The sequence below is a fragment of the Danio rerio genome, chromosome 13 (genome assembly GCF_052040795.2).
Source record: "Danio rerio strain M-AB ecotype USA chromosome 13, GRCz13ab, whole genome shotgun sequence".
In the NCBI taxonomy this organism is placed as follows: Eukaryota; Metazoa; Chordata; class Actinopteri; order Cypriniformes; family Danionidae; genus Danio; species Danio rerio.
This window is the reverse complement of record NC_141033.1, coordinates 50,333,099-50,354,099: the sequence shown is the minus strand read 5'-3', so window position 1 is coordinate 50,354,099 and position 21,001 is coordinate 50,333,099. Positions and strand designations below refer to the sequence as shown.

The 21,001-nt window shown below is 36.5% G+C and overlaps 1 protein-coding gene across 3 annotated transcripts in view; it reads right to left on the bottom strand.

Moving 5' to 3' along the window:
- Positions 1-20,346, bottom strand: part of lhcgr (luteinizing hormone/choriogonadotropin receptor) — a 56,119-nt gene extending 35,773 nt beyond the window's left edge. The window contains exons 1-2 of one of the 3 annotated variants that reach the window (XR_015505054.1): positions 19,200-20,346; positions 4,585-4,656 (exon numbers count right to left, since the gene is read on the bottom strand). Coding sequence is in view for 1 of the 3 variants with exons in the window: in NM_205625.1 (NP_991188.1) it covers positions 4,585-4,656; positions 19,200-19,348 (221 nt within the window). In the remaining 2 variants the exon portion in view is untranslated. 3 annotated transcript variants of the gene reach the window in all.
- Positions 20,347-21,001: the final 655 nt, after the last annotated feature.

Genomic DNA, 21,001 nt, shown 5'->3' with positions numbered 1-21,001 from the left:
TCGCGAGTTCACTCGCTCTAGACCCGCGTTTATCCTGTCTTGTCTTGTGTAACGTTATCTATCTGGCTCCATAGAGATTAGTTTCGGTTTTCGTTCGCCTTCTCTGCTCATCTCTCTTCTGCCCTGTCAGGCTATCTTCGGTGTCATTGCTTGGGGCGCTCGGACTCCATCGCCTGCCGACATCCGGCCACCTGCAGCTGCTCGTCTTCCGGCTGCTCCGCCCACTAAGCCTGGATACTCACCACCTCCACGAGTCCGCCACCTTGTGGACATTCAATTGAACTACAGTCCAGTACTAGTTACTGCTGCCTGAATTACCCTTTTTATTCAGTGCTTTTTCTTTTATATTTTTGATCCTCTGTCTGAGGCATTTTTGATTTTTGAAGTTAAAATAAATCTTCGCCTGCATATTGAATCTGTGGTTTCTTCCTGACATAGTTAGTCTATGCAAGAAGTAATTCAACAGTCTAAAACTGCAATTCAAGAGCACCAAGAGACTTTATAAGTATTCACAAGACACTTTTCTTTTAAAATAGGTGTTAATATTTACATATAGCTTAAGCAATACATCTTAAATCTTATATATAAAGGTAGGACTCAAGTGCAGTTATAATAATACAGTCTTCATGAAGTCTTACAAAGTATCAAATAAACAAACAGAACAGACTCAGGCTCTGGAACATCAACATAACAGAACATCCAGATGACATATAGACTCCATAATGAACTCAGATACACTGAAAAAAATTATTCAAAAATGATTCCTTGGATTTACTCAATTTTTTTATGTTAAGTGGTTGTAAACAATTTATTTGTGTTGAATTTAAACAAGCAAATTAAGTTGAACATTATTAAATTTAATTTGTTTGTTTAAATTCAACACAAATAAATTGTTTGCAACAGTTCTGCATGCAACACTTTTTTCAGTGTACATAAGATGTATTCATAGTCCAAACAATCCATGATAACGGGTTTCAGCTATGTGTGTGTGTGTGTGTGTGTGTGTGTGTGTGTGTGTGTGTGTGTATGTGTGTGTGTGTGTGTGTGTGTGTGTGTGTGTGTGTGTGTGTGTGTGTGTGTGTGTGTGTGTGTGTGTGTGTGTGTGTGTGTGTGTGTGTGTGTGTGTGTGTGATTAATGGAAATGGAGTCCAGTGTGTAGGGAATTGTAGTTCATTATGGGTCTGTAATCTTTCCCAACATAGATTGATGGCAATCATGACACACTGAAGTATGTGTTACACAAACTAACATTACAGAAAAGTTTGTCTTCTCTAGTGATTGTCAATATATAATTCACACCCTGATTACAGCTAAAGTATGTGCCAAATTACACCATTGTTGCATGATCAGAAGCAAGTTCAACAACATTATTTGCACCGTGCTCTTTGGCTATTTTTCCTTTTATTTGATGCATCAATCTGTTAGATTATTGAATATAAGAAACTGTAATCTGCACTCATAAGAACATGACTCATAAGTCTTCATATTTAGATTGATTTCACTTTCATTATTAGGAAAACACTTATTTATTAGGCCACTCAATCTGAAGAGTAAAAACGACAACAAAGCAAGTATACATAAAAGTCCATGTGAACTGGAAGTTGTCAAGATTTTTATTATTTCAGTATGTTGATGTATGTTTCAGTACTTCCAGTTAAAACAGAATATTTAGTAGGGGGCGGGATTTCTTTTGCATGTCATTCCCACATAGCAAACAGTAAAGACCCGTTCACACTAAGCATGATAACTATACAGATAACAATAAACTTATAGTTGTAGAAATCATTCACAGTGTTAAAGAATAACATAGTACACACCAAAACAAAGTAGGGATAGTGTTGGGATCACTTCCAGAACAATTTTGCCAGATGATGAATGATAAAACACTGACAGCCAGACAGAATCCATTGAAAAGTAAAGGGTTTACACAATTTAAAGATACAGAAGACACTCTTGAGTAACACATACATGAAAATTGGTTGTTTTTGCGTTGTTTTGAGCAAATTTGTTCTTCCGGTTTAAAAAGAAATTAAGAAGCGATGTTAATATCACTACAATATTATTTACATTTAGTCATTCAGCAGACGCTTTTATCCAAAGCGACTTACAAATGAGGACATATTATGGACTGAGGGAAACGTGGTGGCGTTAATATTGAAAAAGAAGCCCCAATCAGAGAGGCAAATTTCTGCAGCCCCGTCTCCGTTTTCAGATGTCTCCGTTTTCCCCCATCCACACTGACACAGAGCAGCAGCGTTTTAAAATGAAAACAGCCTCTTCAGCATTTTCAAAAAGCTTCGTTTTCAGCGCTCGAAAACTCTGATGTAGTGTGGACGGATGGCATAACCGTAGCAAAACTTATGTGTTTTAAAACTAAAACGTATTAGTGTTTCTTCATTCAAAAGATTATTCAAAGATAATGACTATGTTGAAAATGAGCTGTTTACAGTGTCTGCTATAATGTTAATGTTGTTTTTGGTGTGTTTACACTGATGAATATGGCCACGGTGTAAATGCACAGTAGTTATGATCTCATTGGCACATTAGATCGTTATGATAACATAATATATCCCTTCAGGGATTTCCTGAAGATAAATATCAAAAAATAACAGAACTGGAATCACTACAGCAGTCGTGATCGTCTGATATGAAGCAAGAGCTCACGATGACATACTGTATGATGATGTGTGCAGGTGCTGTAGTGCTGTCTCATTTCTTAGGGGTAAATTTTGAAACCCTTCACCTTCACCCTCTGTTTCAAGGGCCAAGTGAAAGGGGAAGGGGTACAAAATAGAATTGGAGTTGGGCCTTTGTATAATTCTGAGAAAGCATACTATAGGAGCCATACAATCTATATTGGCAATTGGCCACAAGGTGTCAATAGGAGACTATATAACTGTGGCTTCACTGCATGGAGTTAGACAGTGTTGGTAGGAAGCACACAGTTTTTGACCGTCTCGTCTCGTAAGGTAACTCAAGGTAACAAAGAAGTAAGCATATAGATTAAGGAAAGTTAATGAAGTAGTTATGTTAATTGGAAAATAAAGATGCTTTTATTTGCATCTATTTTGCCTACAGACTCTGACTTTACGCGTACAAAACTTGCTTGCTCTACCAACAGTAGTGGCAATTGGAAAGCCGCTACACATACATTTCAGAGGAGCACTTAAAAAGTAAACTGAAAGCATTTATTTCTTTACTATAAACTCTTTTATGATCGTTTATAAACATCACAAATATGTTCTAATGCATTGCATTTTTATTGCATTATAAAAATTATACTATAAAATTTGTTTTTTAAACTTAAAAATGTTCATAAATGGTGGATCCTATATTAATTGATAAGCTTTTTGTATTAGTATGTGCAGTAAACAGCAGTGAATAATTCATTCTGTACTGTTTCTTCTACAAAATGTTCATTCATTCACTTTCTTGTCGGCTTAGTCACTTTATTAATCCCGGGTCGCCACAGCGGAATGAACCTCCAACTTATCCAGCATATGTTTTACGCAGCGGATGCCCTTCCAGCCGCAACCCATCACTGTTGCATTCACACACATACGCTACAGCCAGTTTAGCTTATTCAATTATGTTTGGACTTTTAGGGGAAACCGGAGCACCTGGAGAAAACCTATACGGAGAACCTATGGGGAGAACATGCAAACTCCACACAGAAACACCAACTGACCCAGCCTGGACTACGTAGTGCTGTCGCCTCACAGCAAGAATGTCGTTGCTTTGAGCCTTGGCTGGGTCAGTTGGCATTTCTGTGTGGAGTTTGCATGTTCTCCCTGCGTTCGAGGGGGTTTCCTCCGGGTGCTCCGGTTTCCCCCACAGTCCAAAGACATGCGGTACAGGTGAATTGGGTAGGCTCAATTGTCCGTAGTGTATGAGTGTGAATGAGGGTATAGATGTTTCCCAGAGATGGGTTCCAGCTAGAAGGGCATCCGCTGCGTAAAATATATGCTGGATAAGTTAGCGGTTCATTCCGCTGTGGCGACCCCAGATTAATAAAGTATCTAAGCCGAAAAAAAAATGAATGAATGAATGAAAGTTAAACCATAAACTTTTATTTTGGCAGGTTGAGCTAAAGGCTTTTGTTTTTAAATGACAGTTTTAATTAGTATGACACCTTTAGTTTTTAATAATAGAAAATTCACACACACATAAAAAAAAACTCAAAAACAACAGTATATTCCTCAGGAAAGAAATGCTTTTCTTTGAATTCTTCACAAGATCGGCTGTAGTGTGATATTAAACTATCACTGGCTCAAATACTGCTCTTTCAATTCGTTCACGCCAAACAATAATCTATTCTGTTCAAGCGTTCAAACTGTTCCTCCTGAGCTTGGATGTCCTGAGCTTTTCAATAGAGCGAGCGGCAGGGAAATCTTGGCATTTGAAAGCTCAGTGCGTCCTGAAAAAGGGAGTGAACATCAAAGAGTTTTCTCTGCAAATCTTTTTCCCTGTAAACCTGCTGGCTCAGAGAGGAGTGATGATGGACGGATGGATGCGTTCCCTTCAGTGGACTCGCTAAACATCTGGTTATATGGCGTAATGTTGTAAAAAACAATGACTACTCACATTCTTCTTACTCCTTTCAGGCCGTCGAAACTCCGGCTGCTGATGGTCTTCACTGAGATGTAGTTCAAAACTCTGAAATCACAAGATATATTAATAATTAGGCTGCATAATATACGGTTACAGCATCGATGTCGCAATGTGCCCATCTGCAAAAGTCACAAACATACAAACACAGTGAGAATATGCAAGCTCCACACAGAAATGCCAAATGGTCCAGCTGGGACTCGAACTAGTGACCTTCTTGATGTAAGGCGACAGTAATACCCACTGAGCCACCGTGTCACCCCCACATTTCTTAACAAAGCTTAAAAATATGTCACGCATTTAGGACAAAAAGAGAAGAAACTCCTAATCTTTGTTATTCGGTGGGAAATTAGTATTAAATATAAGGCACGTGAGCAGATGTGTATCTTATAAAGCTTTCAAAAAAGTGTGATAAACCTCAAGGAAGTTTAATGTCACACAGAGAGGGAACAGATAAAAGCTTGTCCAGCAAGGACTAACTTTTTCAGGGAACAGACAGCTGACCTCCACTCCTTTAGCACTTTAAAACCTTGTGAAATTATTTATAATAATAATAATACACTTCTGTATTCTGATATCACTGAGAAAGAATTGTTGCTCTGTCTGGCAGATGTTATTAATGATTCAGTTCCTAGAAATAATGAGCACACCACCTACAGATCCCCCTTTTAAATAAATACTTTCCTTTCTTTATTGTACACAGGTGGAAATTTATCTCTGGCTTCACCACACAACCACATCAGCGTTCACATCACACATATCACAGAAAACATTCTTTCAATTTCTTTTCGGCTTAGTCTCTTTACTAATCAGGGGTCGCCACAGTGGAATGAACCACCAACTTATCCAGCATATGTTTTTACACAGTGGATGCCCTTCCAGCTGCAACCCATCACTGGGAAACATTCATACACACTTATTCACACACATACACTGCGGGCAATTTAGCTTACCCAATTCACCTACACCACATGTGTTCGGACTGTGGGGGAAACCGGAGCACCTGGAGGAAACCCACGCCAACATGGGGTGAACATGCAAACAGAAATGCCAACTGACCCAGGCTCGAACCGGCGACCTTCTTGCTGTCAGGCGATTGTGCTAACCACTAAGCCACTGTGCCCTATTTTAATAAATACACCTCTTTAATAAATAAATCCGTTTTGCTTAAACGCAATAAAAATATCATTTATTGTTTATACTCACTGAGAAATGCATAATCATTTTCAAAAAGGTACTCAATGCAGTGAATATGCTGGTAAATATTTACTATAAACATTCATTCATCTTCATTTTTAAAGGACAAACAAATTTAACAATCAGTATAATAATAATAATAATAATAATAATAATAATAATAATTAAACACACCCCAACTAATGTATTTAATAAATAAGTAAAATAAAGACAGGAATACCACAAATTTCAACCCAGGATCATTATTGATATGTACACTTGTACACATTTCTGTAGAGTGCCGAAATACATGCCAGGAGGTAAGTTTTTTTTTTTTTTTTTACAGTTTTTATTTTCACGAATCCACCAGAGGTCGCAGTGTTTGCTTTTTCAGATCTCAAATTTCTCTCGAGTGCCAAACAACAGCGCCTGCTGTTGTCACGTAAATCCACCAGAGGCCGCTGTCGACTGACTGACTGACTGACTGACTGACTGACCAACCGATCACTCCCACTTACACCCTTCCGTAAACCTAACTGGTAGTGTCGAAAAGCCACCTGATTTTTACCATGTTTTCAGATTTTACCACGTTCTCACCCTGTTATTTACTTGTTTCTTTTATTTTTTGGCTTCTGTTTTTGTATTACCCGCTTTCTGGAACCTATTTTCACCAGACCAAACCCTGTCGTCGTGGTCAACTCCTCTCTTTGTCTCAAGACCACTGATGTACATGGCAAGCTACTGGGCAAACTGGTAACAGCAGAAAAACTGTCCACACGGAGGTAAGCTGTCAGTTGGTAGCGCGAAAAAAAACAGAAGCCATTGGCGGTGTCATACCGTTACGTAGCCTTCATTTGAAAGACGAAATGCAGCCATACGTAGCTCTGGCCACATAATTTGTGCTCTCCAGAAATGTATACGGGGGTACATTTTCACAATGAGACTGTGTGGCGCAATTTTGTAGTTTTATTTAGTTTTTGTAATGTTATTTAACTCATTTGAATTTAAGTGCATGGTCTTCATATTCCTACAGATTATTATAATAAAATAATCAGACTATTATAAACAAATAATAATCAAATACACCACAATGAATGTGTTTAATAAATAGTTAAAATCAAGACATGAGTACCATAAAAAATACTACATTTATTAGAAATTTTAACCCAGGTTCATTATTGATATGTACCCCTGTATACATTTTTGGAGAGTGCCGAATATGTGGTATTTTTGCAATTATTGTTTATGCGAATCCACCAAAGGCCGCTGTGTACGCTTTTGAGATCTCTAATTTCTTTTGTAAGTGCTATTTTTGCCTACTCTTCTAGCAGAAATCCACCACAGGCCGCTGTTGACTGTCTGACTGACCAACCGATCACTCCCACCCACCCCCTTCCGTAAACCCAACCGATAGTGTTTTCAAAAGCAATGCAAAAAAAGAAAAGCCACCTGTTTTTTACCACGTTCTCACCCTGTTATTTACTTGTTTCTTTTATTTTTTGGCTTCTGTTGTTGTCTTACCCGTTTTCTGGAACCGATTTTCACCAGACTTAAACTCTGTCATCATGGTCAACTCTCAATTTCTCAAGTGGGCAAACTAGAAACTGCAGAAAAGCCATCCACACAGAGGCAAGTGGTCTGTGCGGAAAGAAACGGAAGGTATCGGTGGCATCATACAGTCCCATAGCATTCATGTAAAAAGCTAAATGCAGCCATACGTACTGTAGCTCTGGCTACATAATTCGTGCTCTCCAGAGATGTATATAGTGGTACGTTTTCACAATGGCAAAAGTTTGTAGTTTGTAATGTTTTTTTTTTTTTGGCAATAACTCATGTATGATCATTTATTCCGAAAGATAATCGCTGACCACACTCCTATTTTTAAGAATTGAACTCTTTAATAAAACTGTTTACTTTAATAAATTGACTAAATTATCTTGCCCATATTCAATTCAATTCGCTGTATTTATAAATGCTTTGTGCTGTAAATAGAACACTTGATTTTTAAAGGACAATCAAATTTTCCATAAAGCACTGCTAAAAATAATCATGCAGATTGCGAGTAATTATATGCCATTATGTGTTAAATTTCTGGGCGGTGTTTGGAAGCTTCGCACGTGGATAATTATGGCTTGGTTTTGTTTGTTTTTTTGCGAGAGGGTCACCGTGCTCTTGGAGATTGTAAATGTGAAGCATGCTTGATTCATCTGGTACAGTGCAGCTCTAATGATGTGAGTTTGGAGAAAGCGTTCGCCTCTTGTTAGCGCTCGTAAAGTCTCTCTGATGGAGTGGAGGCTGCGCTGAGCTCACTTGCCCTAAATAAGGTGAAAGCAGTGCAAGCCAGCAATTGGGTTTGTCCATATGTGACCCAAAAATGAGGTTTTGACCAAGCGTGCATGTGAAGCCCCAAAATAACATTCAAGTGTTAAAGGGGACCTATTATGACACTTTTACAAGATCTAAAATAAGTCTCTGATGTCCCTAGAGGATGTATGTAAAGTTTCAGCTCAAAATACCACATAAATAATGTTTTATAACTCTCTGAAACTGCCCATTTTAGGTTATGATCCTAATTGTGTTGTTTTGGTGACTGTTGCTTTAAATTCAAATAAGATTGTGCTCTTTTTAAAAGAGGGCGGAGCTACAAATGTCAGCGTGTCCGCATAGAGGCAGATTCAAATACAAGACTATTGTCCTATGCTAATAAGGGAGAGATCATCACTAATGGGCAGTGATTTCCCCTTCTGATGACACATACAAAGGGAGAATGTCAATCAAAGTGATTATGAAAACAGAATTAATACATTTTTACCATAAGAAGCTGCTTATATTCATATACTGTTGCACATAACTGTGTTTGAACTCCTTATAAAAGTGGTTTTTATTTTGCATAATAGGTTCCCTTTAACATTAAATAACATTCAAAATGATCTAATTCAGTCACATGACATGAAATGAAAATACATTACTCTCAGACCCTGGGCGCACACAAATAACAAAAACAATACAAAAGCAATGTAAATGTACAATAAATACATTTAATAATGTTAGTACAGATGAAGAGGGGAAAATATTTTAAATATATATAAAAATGCAACAATACTAAACAAATAAGTGCACATAGCATGAGGACCTTTATTTAGATCAAAACATGCTAATAATTACATTCCATTTATTGATATATTCATATTTTTGTTCATGAAGTTAATATGTATATATTGATTATATAGTCAATATGTTTTATATTGGTATTTTTTCTATGGAAAAATCTGAACAAACAGCTTATAGCTTGCTGAAAATGACTATACAGTTATTAAATTAATTAAAAAGTTGAATAAATGTATAGTATTCTTATACTGTTTTTGAACTGACTTCATTCAAGTTAAGCCAAACTTTGCTGGCTATAACTTTTGGCAGGTTATAGTAAAGACCTTAGTGTATGAGTTGTTTTGAATAATCCGACAGCTTAAATACGGTTATTACTAATATACAATTAATATACAGTGTCCTTACAGTATAAACTATTTACCACTGTTTAATAATACTAAAATAATAACAAAAATATTCATTAATAAAAATATGTTTATCATTATTATTAATACAATTGTATTTTTATAATTTATTCCATTTTTGTGAATGTTTTGTAAATGCACTCAGCTTATATCAAGAAACAAACAAATACCCGAACCCGGCCGTCGCCGCGGGTGGCTCCTCCTCCTCCGAGCCTCCGCTCCGCCGACGTAACACTACGAGCTAAGCGAGAAAGCCCTCCACACGGAGGTGAGCCGTCACAGCCGGCGAGCGCGAAGAGGAGGAGCGGCATCACACCGCCCCGTTGTGTTCGCTTGAAAAAAACGGTATGCGGCCATACGTACCTCTGGCCACGTAAATTGCGGTCTCCAAAAACCTCCGTGGGGTTACGTTTTCAGAATGAGCTCGGGTTGGATAATGTTATAAACAGTAGAGTTGTATGAAAGCAATTGATGCATGTTCAAAAGCATTTGCAATTTGTTGGAAGGAATGAGAAACTGCTACTAGGATGTGCACAAATGACTAATTGCTTTGAGAAATGCATTAACGGTTGTGCAAATGTAAATAGTGTTGAGAAATGTAAAAAAAAGCACCAAAGCCACTGAGAAAAACTGTAAAAAGGGGACCAAGCCGAAGAAAAATGAATAAATGAATAATAATACTATACATTTTTAGCATTTAATACATTTGTGCAAATATAGTATTTATGCAATTTTGTAATTAAATACAGATGTGCCATGGAATAATAAAAAAACTGCATTAGTTTGTGCAAAACTGTCCTGCTGTGCTTATATAAAAACAATTAAATAAATTCATTTTTAAAATTACAAAATAAAAATTAAAACATTATTGCACAAACAACAATAATAATAATAATAATAATAAATAATAATAATAAAAACAACAATAATAACCATAATAATAATAATAATAATAATAATAATAATTATTATTATAATAATAATAATAAATAATAATAATAAAAACAACAACAACAACAATAATAATAATAATAACAATAATAATAATAATAAAAACAATAATAATAATAATAATAATAATAATAATAATAATTAATCTTTTTGACGTTTGTGTGAGATCCAATTAATTTTTGGAGACACTATACAAATAACTCAAAACAAACGGATGCTCCATCTGAAGCCCTGTCCATGTCATATTTGCTTCATATTTCTATTTGTCCGTCTCTCAACCCTTTTTTAAGGACATTTTCCATTTATCTCTTGTCCTTGATTGGCATGTATCTCTTATCAGGACTCAAGGCTCCAGTAGAGGAAGAGAGTGAATTCAAGGCCTGGAGTTCACGAAGCACAGACTCTCATCTTTTAACACTTTCAGCTCAGCGGGTGCGAATTAACAAACCCGTCAGTCAGACAAAACTACTTGACCTGACTATTTTGGATAGTGCTTTTCACGTCAACAACTTCCCTATTGCTTCCATCAGAAAAGGTAGAGATTTCATGCAGAGGCAGAGTACTATAATGAGGAGCCGCTAACAGACCTTGTATTGCATAACAGGTTATTTTGTTCATTTGCAATACGCTGAACGGAGGTGGAAGTTGAATTGGAAGTGCCGCCTTTGCATTTAAGGAGCTGTTTCAAACGGTTTAGTCCCTTGTTTATCATAGGTCACCACAGCGGAATGAACTGCCAACTATTCTGGCATTTGTTTTATGCAGTGTATGCCCTTCCAGCAGCAACCCAGTATTGGGAAACACCCATACACACTCACACTCATACACTACAGCCAATTTAGTTTATTCAATTCACCTATAGCGCATGTGTTTGGACTGTGGGGGAAACTGGAGTACCCATAGGAAACCCACGCCAACATGCAAACTCCACACAGAAATGCCAACTGGCCTAGCCGAGACTTAAACCAGCGACCTTCTGAGTCATTTCAATACTTAATACTTATTATTAATATTAATATTAACAGTTACAGTGTGTATTAGTACACAAATACACTTCATTGTATGCACTTGATATACAAACACACTTCACTGAACATCTGCACATAGGCATCCCCTATATATTATATAGCTGTGGGTTAAATACTCATATATATAATAACTTGAACTTGGGCGAGGCAGTGGCGCAGTAGGTAGTGCTGTCGCCTCACAGCAAGAAGGTCGCTGGTTCGAACCTCGGCTCAGTTGACGTTTCTGTGTGGAGTTTGCATGTTCTCCCTGTCTTCGCGTGTGTTTCCTCCGGGTGCTCCGGTTTCCCCCACAGTCCAAAGACATGCGGTACCCTGGATTAATAAAGGGACTAAGCTGACAAGAAAATGAATGAATGAACTTGAACTTGGCGACACAGTGGCTCAGTGGTTAGCACTGTCGCCTCACAGAAGGAAGGTCGCTGATTCGAGTCTCGTCTGGGCGAGTTGGCATTTCTGTGTGGAGTTTGCATGTTCTCCCCATGTTAGCCTGGGTTTCCTCTGGGTGCTCCGGTTTCCCCCTCAGCCCAAACACATGCGCTATAGGTGAATTGAGTAAGCTAAATTGGCCGTAGTGTATGAGTGTGTGTGTGTGTGAATGAGTGTATATGGGTGTTTCCCAGTACTGGGTTGCAGCTGGAAGGGCATCCGCTGTGTAAAACATACAAACATGAACTGTTAAAAGCCATTAGTTACTAGATAATTAGTTAAAGTTAAACTTAACTTTCCGACTTTGACTGTAATGTAATAATATGCACTTTTTTAAAGCTGCTTTGAAACAATAATTATTGTGAAAATCGCTATACAAATAAGCTTGAACTGAATTAACAATAATGATAAAATAATTAATAATAAAAATGCATTTATTCATTCATTTTCTTTTTAGCTTAGTCCTTTTATTAATCTGGGGTCACCACATTGGAATGAACCGCTAACTTATGCCCTTCCTTGCCCTACCCATCTATGGGAAACATCCACACACACACTCATTCACTACAGACAATTTTAGCCTACTCAGTTCACCTGTACCACAAGTCTTTGGACTGTGGGGGAAACTGCAGCACCCGGAGGAAACCCACGCGAACGCAGGAAGAACATGCAAACTCCACACAGAAACGCCAACTGAGCCGAGGTTTGAACCAGCGACCTTCTTGCTGTGAGGCGACAGCACTACCTACTGTGCCACTGCGTCCCCACAATAACTTTTTACAGTGCAGTATTAAATATTTAATCATGTGAAAACAGACAGAGTGGTTGTTTGTACATTTTGATGATATTCAATTGCAAATGTAGATAAGAAATTATTTAGAGTACTTTTGAGATAACTGTATGAGTCATATCATGTGTGTTTAGTCTACTGGTATATTTGAGATGTGTGTTTATGAGCCACAGATAAATCCTATTTACAGTCTCTGTGGTGTGTGTTATTGTATTCACGTGTTAGACTAGTAAAAATTGTACATTGAGATGAAAATCAGCAGTACTCACACATTTGTGCTCTGGAGAAGCGTTAATGGCTCTCTAGATCAGGGGTTCTCAACTGGTTTGGCCATGGGACCCAAATTTTTACATGGTCATCAAGCTACGACCAAAATTTTTGGGAACTATAATACAGTTTTGGGAATTATACTTCATTTGTATTTATTTGTTAACATACACAAGTAGTGACAGATAAATCATAAGAAATTCACCAAGACTTACAAATAAACAACATTTTATTGCTGTCATTTAACAAAATGGATCAAATAATAGAAATATTACAGAGTAAAAATGTCAAATACAGTTAATAATAAACTGTTAATAAAACATTTTTTCTGGTTTCTAAAGGTTGTTTTATTTAGAAGCTGTCATGCTCAGAGCACCTCACTACATATGACACTAAGGTTTTAAGTCTTATTTGTCGTCAATATATATATATATATATATATATATATATATATATATATATATATATATATATATATATATATATATATATATATATATATATATATATATATATATTAGGGATGTAACGGTATTGTAAATACCGTCATACCGCAATATTAATTTTTTTCGATATCACCGTAGTCGCATGACTCGGTAAAACTATAGGTCTTCTGAGAAAATTTGCTCAGGCGAATGAAGCGAACGGGAGGTACCGGAAACTACAATTCCCATCAGCCCAGGCTTGGCCATAATCCCTTGCGGTCTGTTGTCGCTACAGATCCAGTAATGCGGAAATGGAGTGTGCTGCTAGAAGCGGGGATGAAAAAGAGCTGGGTGTTGTCGCCGCGCGCGTACTGAATAGTGGTGTTGTCGCGCGAGTTCTTATCAGCTGTGTTGTGCGAGCGTACTGAATAGCGGTGTTGTCGCGCGAGTTCTTATCAGCTGTGTTGTCGCGCGCGTACTGAATAGCAGTGTTGTCGCGCGAGTTCTTATCAGCTGTGTTGTCGCGCGCGTACTTATCAGCTGTGTTGTCGCGCGCGTACTGTAAAGCGGTGACGGAGGGTATGTCGCGTCGCGGGGGCACTTTTGATCATTTTGGAAGGGAACTTTCTATCCAAGACTAAAAAGGGCATGTGCACTGCACAGGTTGAGCCCTGTGTGTGCACGTGCCTGCAAGTTGGGGAATACGACTAATAACAGTCATGGGGACTGCAGAAACACAGCACACTGTTCAGATTGATGCAGACATGAGATCTCTATCTCACTCATGGTTTGTCCTCTCAAGTGGGGGAAAGACAATGCACAACGTTACCCACTGCTGTCAACCTGGGCCAAGTCATATCTCTCTGTCCCAGAAACCTCAGTCCCAAATGAGAGGGTTTTTTTTCTGTTGCAGGGGATATTGTAAATGCCCAGAGATACCAGCTTTTACCAGATTATATTTACATGATAATTTTCCTTTAAACCCATCTCTATCTAAGTGAGTGAGTGATTAAATGTTGAATGTGATGAGTTTTCAACAATACTAAATTTATTTATTTTTTTACATGGTTTAATATTTTTTTGTTATTAAAATTGAAGTTCCTGTTTCAAAGCTTACAGATAGATGGCTAATTTGTATGTCATTGACACTTTTGGCACTCTTTTGGAGTATTTTCATAAGTTTTGTTTTTTCCTGTAAATGATTCAATAAATACCGTACCGTGACATTCATACCGAGGTATTACCGTACCGTGAAATTCTGATACCGTTACATCCCTAATATACATATATCCATACTTTACATGTTCGGGGTCATACTTGGGCTTCGACATATTTGTTGCTATAATTAAATGAAATTTCAGATGTCAAACAGTAGGGTTGTCACGCACGCATTTCAAAATAAAAGTCTAGTATAAGCAAAATAAGTAAAAAATTTAACTTTTGTTGTTTTTTTTTTACCACACACTCCGCGACCCACTGAAAATGTTCCCGCGACCCAAAAGTGGACCCACCAGTTGAAAAACACTGCTCCAGATCACACTTTAAACTATCATACCTCCCTTTATTTGCCCGTGTTTCATATTTAACATTCTGTACTATAATAAGCATTATTATGAGATAATTGAGCTGACTCAAAACTCCAGAGATTTGGGTGTGTGTGGTTTATGAGATCATATACATGAAAGTCAAGAAGCTTCATTAGTATCACTGTGAATCACTGCCCACAAATCATTCATTTCACAAAGTCTCTCTAATGGCCGTAAACACGTACAGTATGAATATTAATAGTATTAATTAATGAGTACAACTGAAAAGCCACCACCGTTGGCAAACGAAGTGAAATTAAAAGAAATATTTGACACGTTAAACATCACAGTTTTAGTGAAACATTAATATTAAACACTAATAAAACAGCTCAAATGCAATTTAAAGTAAAGAAATTATTAAATATTTAGGCTATAAAACAATTTCTGGTATATTCACAAGCCAAAACAATGACTTAATATCTACTACTGTATGTTTATGAAACATTATAACAGCTCATAATGAAACTCTACATCTATTTACTATAGTAAAACATGACTTTAATTTGTATATCGATGAGTAAATAAGGAAATATCACTGAATTCCCATCTTTGGCCAACCAACATGAAAATAAATCCAGTGTGTGTGAATACCAACATGATTAAACCCTGTATTCCTTCATTTTTCTTTGACTTAGTCATATTATTAGTCAGGGATTGCCACAGCGGAATGAACTGCCAACTTATCCATCATGCGTTTTACACAGCGGATGCCTTTCCAGCAGCAAACCATTACTGGGAAACATCCACACTACATACACTACAGTCAATTTACTCAATTCACCTATAGCACATGTGTTTGGACGGTGGGGGAAACCAGAGCACCCAGTGGAAACCCTCGCCAACATGAACATGCAAACTGCAATTGGTGGTAATTATATAGTTACAGAATGCTACAGAATACTGTAGTATTAACTATAGTGAACTGATGAACGAATAAATACTGTAGTATACTTTAGATTTTACTACAGTAAAGATGGTGTATTGTTGTATAATATACCCTACAGTTGCAGAACACTACAGCATTGTGTCATTTGTTTACATTTCTATAGGTGTTGTTTTACCACAGTAACTATAGAATTACCACTGCAGATTAATTCAAGTACTTTACTATAGTACGTCTCAAAAGCAATGTAATATTTACTATTAATTACATTAAATTTCAATATATAGGTTTGTATTCATCAGACTGTTGTATGCTTCACATTTCAGCATCATTGTTTAATAAAGAGTTTGTCAGATGAAATATGAAAGAATCATGTTTGTTTACATTTTATACAATTTATCAGCCAAAATAATTCATATGTATATGCCTGCATTAGATAATAAACTATAGGGATATTCACAGCATCTATCTAACCACCCACTCTACCTCAAAATTACTGCTGTGTAGTAATTTATAGTAAATACCATAGTAGTTTTGAGCCATGCTATGGTAAAGTGTATTATAGTATGGTAAAGTGTATATTACTGTATATATTATTTACAACTCATTGTTAATGAATGCTACAGAATACTGTATTACTAACTATAGTGAACTGATGAACGAATAAATACTGTAGTGTACTTTAGATTTTACTACAGTAAAGATGGTGTATTGTTGTATAATATACCCTACAGTTGCAGAACACTACAGCATTGTGTCATTTGTTTACATTTCTAAAGGTGTTGTTTTACCACAGCAGATTAATTCAAGTACTTTACTGTAGTACGTCTCAAAAGCAATTCAATATTTACTATTAATTACAATAAATTTCAATATATAGGTTTGTATTCATCAGACTGTTGTATGCTTCACATTTCAGCATCATTGTTTAATAAAGAATTTGTCAGATGAAATATGAAAGCATCATGTTTGTTTACATTTTATACAATTTATCAGCCAAAACAATTCATATGTATATGCCTGCATTAGATAGTAAACTATAGTGATATTCATTGTTAATGAAGGCTACAGAATACTGTATTACTAACTATAGTGAACGAATCAATACTGTAGTGTACTTTAGATTTTACTACAGTAAAGATGGTGTATTGTTGTATAATATACCCTATAGTTGTAGAAAACTACGGTATTGTGTCATTTGTTTCCGTTTTTATAGTTGTTGTTTCATCACAGTAACTTTATAATTACCACGCTTGGAGCGCTTCAGGCTCCCCCGGACAAAAACCAGCAGACTGAGGAACAGCTTTTCCCCCAGAGCTGTCTCCCTTTTGAACTCTGCCCCTCACTGTCTCTTTTGCCCTACTTATACACCCCCCAGTATCCTTATAACTTATACTTAGGGCCAGACTGAATCTGCGGTCGTTTCTGCTGAGAATTTAGGTAAAAATCCGAAAATAATATTACAAAATGCATTGTACATAAATTAAATGAACATTTTCACATTAGTCAATAATATTACTGAAATTAATAAAAAAAAACTGAATAAATATAGATTTACACACATTTACTCAATAAACAGAGTTAACGATGGGCTAAAAATCTGCAGACAATCTGCAGAAAACGTGCAGAATTCTGCGCGCGCAGATTCCGGGAGGGCCTGCTTATACTCCTCATAAACACTGCACCATTTAACATTTGCACATTGAAAAATTGCACATGTTCTTTGCACTACATTGCAATAATTCATTTATTTGTACTGTACACACTAACTGTACATGTACAATTGTAATTATGTTCATATCTATCTGCATATTTCATATTATTAATAGCAACTTGTACATATATTACATGTATTTATTATAATATATTTAATTTAAATCAAAGTAAATACAACCTGTACATAATGTCCATAGTACATCCATCTGTAAATATCACCATAGTTTTTCTATAACTGCACTTTATAACTTATAGCTATATCCTGCACTTGCTGTTGTTGCACTCCTGGTTAGACCTGAACTGCATTTCAATGCCCTGTACATGTGTAATGACAATAAAGTTGAATCTAATCTAATCTAAACGTACAGTATAATACACTACCATAGCATGGGTCAAAGCTACTGTGGTATATATTATAAATTAGCATTGTACATTTTCAAGTGTGCAGTTAGATAGATGCTGTGAATATGACCTTATATCGAATGTAAACATTCATTCATTCATTTTCTTTTCGGCTTAGTCGCTATATTAATCCGGGGTCACCACAGCAGAATGAACCACCAACTTATCCACCAGATGTTTTATGCAGCGGATACCTCTCCAGCCACAACCCATCACTGGGAAATAATGTAAACATATAAATATGAATTATTTTGGCAGATAAATTGTATAAAATGAAAACAAATATGTTCTAAATATGATGTTTTCATATTTCATGTGACACATTCTTCAATAACTCACACTGAAATGTAATGAAGAAATAAAATACAATATATTGTAACTTCAACAATATATTGTAAATTTAATTTATAGTATTACTATATTGCTTTTGAAACATACTAAGTAGTTGAATTAATCTGTTGAGGTAATTCTATAGTATACTGTGGTAAAACAACAACTATAGATATGTAAACAAATGAGTCAATACTGTAGTTTTATATAGAGTACATTACACTATAATACACCACACTTTACTGTAGTAAAAATAAAGTATACAGCATTATTTATCAGTTGATTACAGTATTCTGTAGCATTCATTATCAAAATGCAGTGATAATATAGTCCAAAAACTTATTTTCACTATAAATTACTTAAGTATTTTTTCATGAGTTTAATTAGAAGTGAAAGAATGTGATGTGAATATCTTAATATGTTATGCAAAACCACATACATTAATTTAGAATTAAAATCCAGCGGTCTGTATGTGAAAGTAAATATATCATGTTGATACTTAAAAGGATGGTTTACCCAAAAATGAAAGTGTACTCACTATTTAGCAGGTAAAACAAATACTGTGGAGTCAATAATTACAGCTTTCAGCTTTCCTCAAAAGATATTGTGCATTCAACAGAACAAATAAAGTCATACAGACTTGTAACAAATAAAGAGTGATTAAATGAGTTTCCAAATTTAGATGAACTATCACTTTATATATGTGACAAACCTCTCTACATTTACATTTACATTAAGTCATTTAGCAGTATCCAAAGCGACTTACAAATGAGGACAAGGAAGCAATTTACACAACTATCAGAGCAACAATGAATAAGTGCTGAAGGCAAGTTTCAGGTGTGTAAGGACAGTGTAAGAAGCAAAACATTAGCAATTATTTATTTATTTATTTATTGTAGTTAGTGGAGGAGTCAGAGAGGGAGTTGCATATTAGTAAGGAAAGTGGAGACTCTCTCTAATAAACAATGACACTGAAATGTCAAGAAACAAACGCACACGGTCTAATAAACACGATAGCAGTCAAATCATGTGTTACACGTTAAAATATGAGTGTCATGTGTGTTTGTATGATTATAAGGCGATGCTCAGGTGTTCTTACAGTCTGCTGAGGCTCTTCTGGTTCTCCGTCGCGCTGTTACAGGTGATGCTCTTCTGGGAACATCTGCAGATCTCCGGACACTCGAAACACACTCCACAGCAGAAAGATGTCAGCAGAAGAAAAACAAGAAGCAGGGCAGACCTCCACATTGTCTCCTGATGTCTTCACTTTTTAATAAACTGCTAAAATCCAATGCTAAATTTCCTTTCGCCGCGTTTCTGACTGGACTGGAGATCGAGCGCGCGCTTGAAGTTGATACAACGCGTTTCAGCGACTCGTCCTTTTTGGTTACATTTTTATTAGTTGGTAAAACGATTGAGTTTGTGTTGTTAGTCTGAGAGAGAGAGAGACGAGCGGTTGGCTGGTTACGTAGTACCTGGCTGCTCTTTCACTGTAGGTTATTATCAGGTCTGGGAGGAGAGCTCAGGGATGAACTGTTTGTCTGCGCGTCTCGAGTCCTATCAGAAATAACAATGAACGCGCTGCGCGTGGCCCGTACAAACTCAGCCAACAGGCAGACACTCAGACACAAACACACACACAAGCAAAGGCAAAGACGCGCACGCACACACACAGAGTTATCTTAACGGGAACTTTACATAAAGGTAATGATTTTTATGTACAGATGATAGATAGATAGATAGATAGATAGATAGATAGATAGATAGATAGATAGATGGATGGATGGATGGATGGATGGATGGATGGATGGATGGATGGATGGATGGATGGATGGATGGATGGATGGATGGATGGGTGGATGGATGGGTGGATGGATGGATGGACAGACAGGCAGACAGAGACGGATGGACGGATAGATAAACAGACAGGCGGACAGATGGATGGATGGAAGGATGGATGGATGGATGGATGGATGGATGGACGGACAGAGACAGACAGACAGACAGACAGACAGATAGACAGAAGATAGATAGATAGATAGATAGATAGATAGATAGATAGATAGATAGATAGATAGATAGATAGATAGATAGATAGATAGATAGATAGATAGATAGATAGATAGATAGATAGATAGATAGATAGAAGGACGGACAAACGGCTAGATAGATAAATGAAAGAAGTAATGGACAGTCAGTCAGACAGGCGATCTCTATGTGGATGAGTATCCGTCTGTCCGTCTGTGAACTGTACCACAGATATCAAAGGATTATGATTCATCAGAAAGTCATCGCCTCTGAAGAAACCATATGCAGTAAGCGGGTATGATTTTTTTCTAAGGCCACGGTGACCTGTGTTAAGCAGCCAATAGTTTATTTGTGTCTATTTGTGTCTGCTCCGGCTCCTGGCTGTGCCATTGATAAGCATGCGAGGAGTAATCTAACCTTGGTAGGACATAATGAAATCCAGTCGGGCTGCAGGCCGGACACAAAAAAGAATAAAATACTTTAAATACTTTATAAAATTACACAAATTATTACAAAGAAATTTGCAAGTAGTAAATTGAATTAAATATGATTAAATTAGAAACACTAGATAGTATTTTGTTGAAAAACAATGTAATAATAAAAAAAAGAATTCAGCACGTGGACAGTCATGGTTTATTGCAGTTTATAACTGTTTTGAAAAAATGTGCAATAAATACACAATGCACAACCACATTTACTCTTTAATAAAGACCCAATATGTTTTCAAAATACACTGCCTGACAAGAAGTCTTGTCGTCAATCCCAGTTGTAAGAGCAACAAATAATAACTTGACTTCTAGTTGATCATTTGGAAAAGTGTCAGAAGGTAGATTTCTCAGAAGGATCATCTGTTGATCTGCATCCCAATCATCA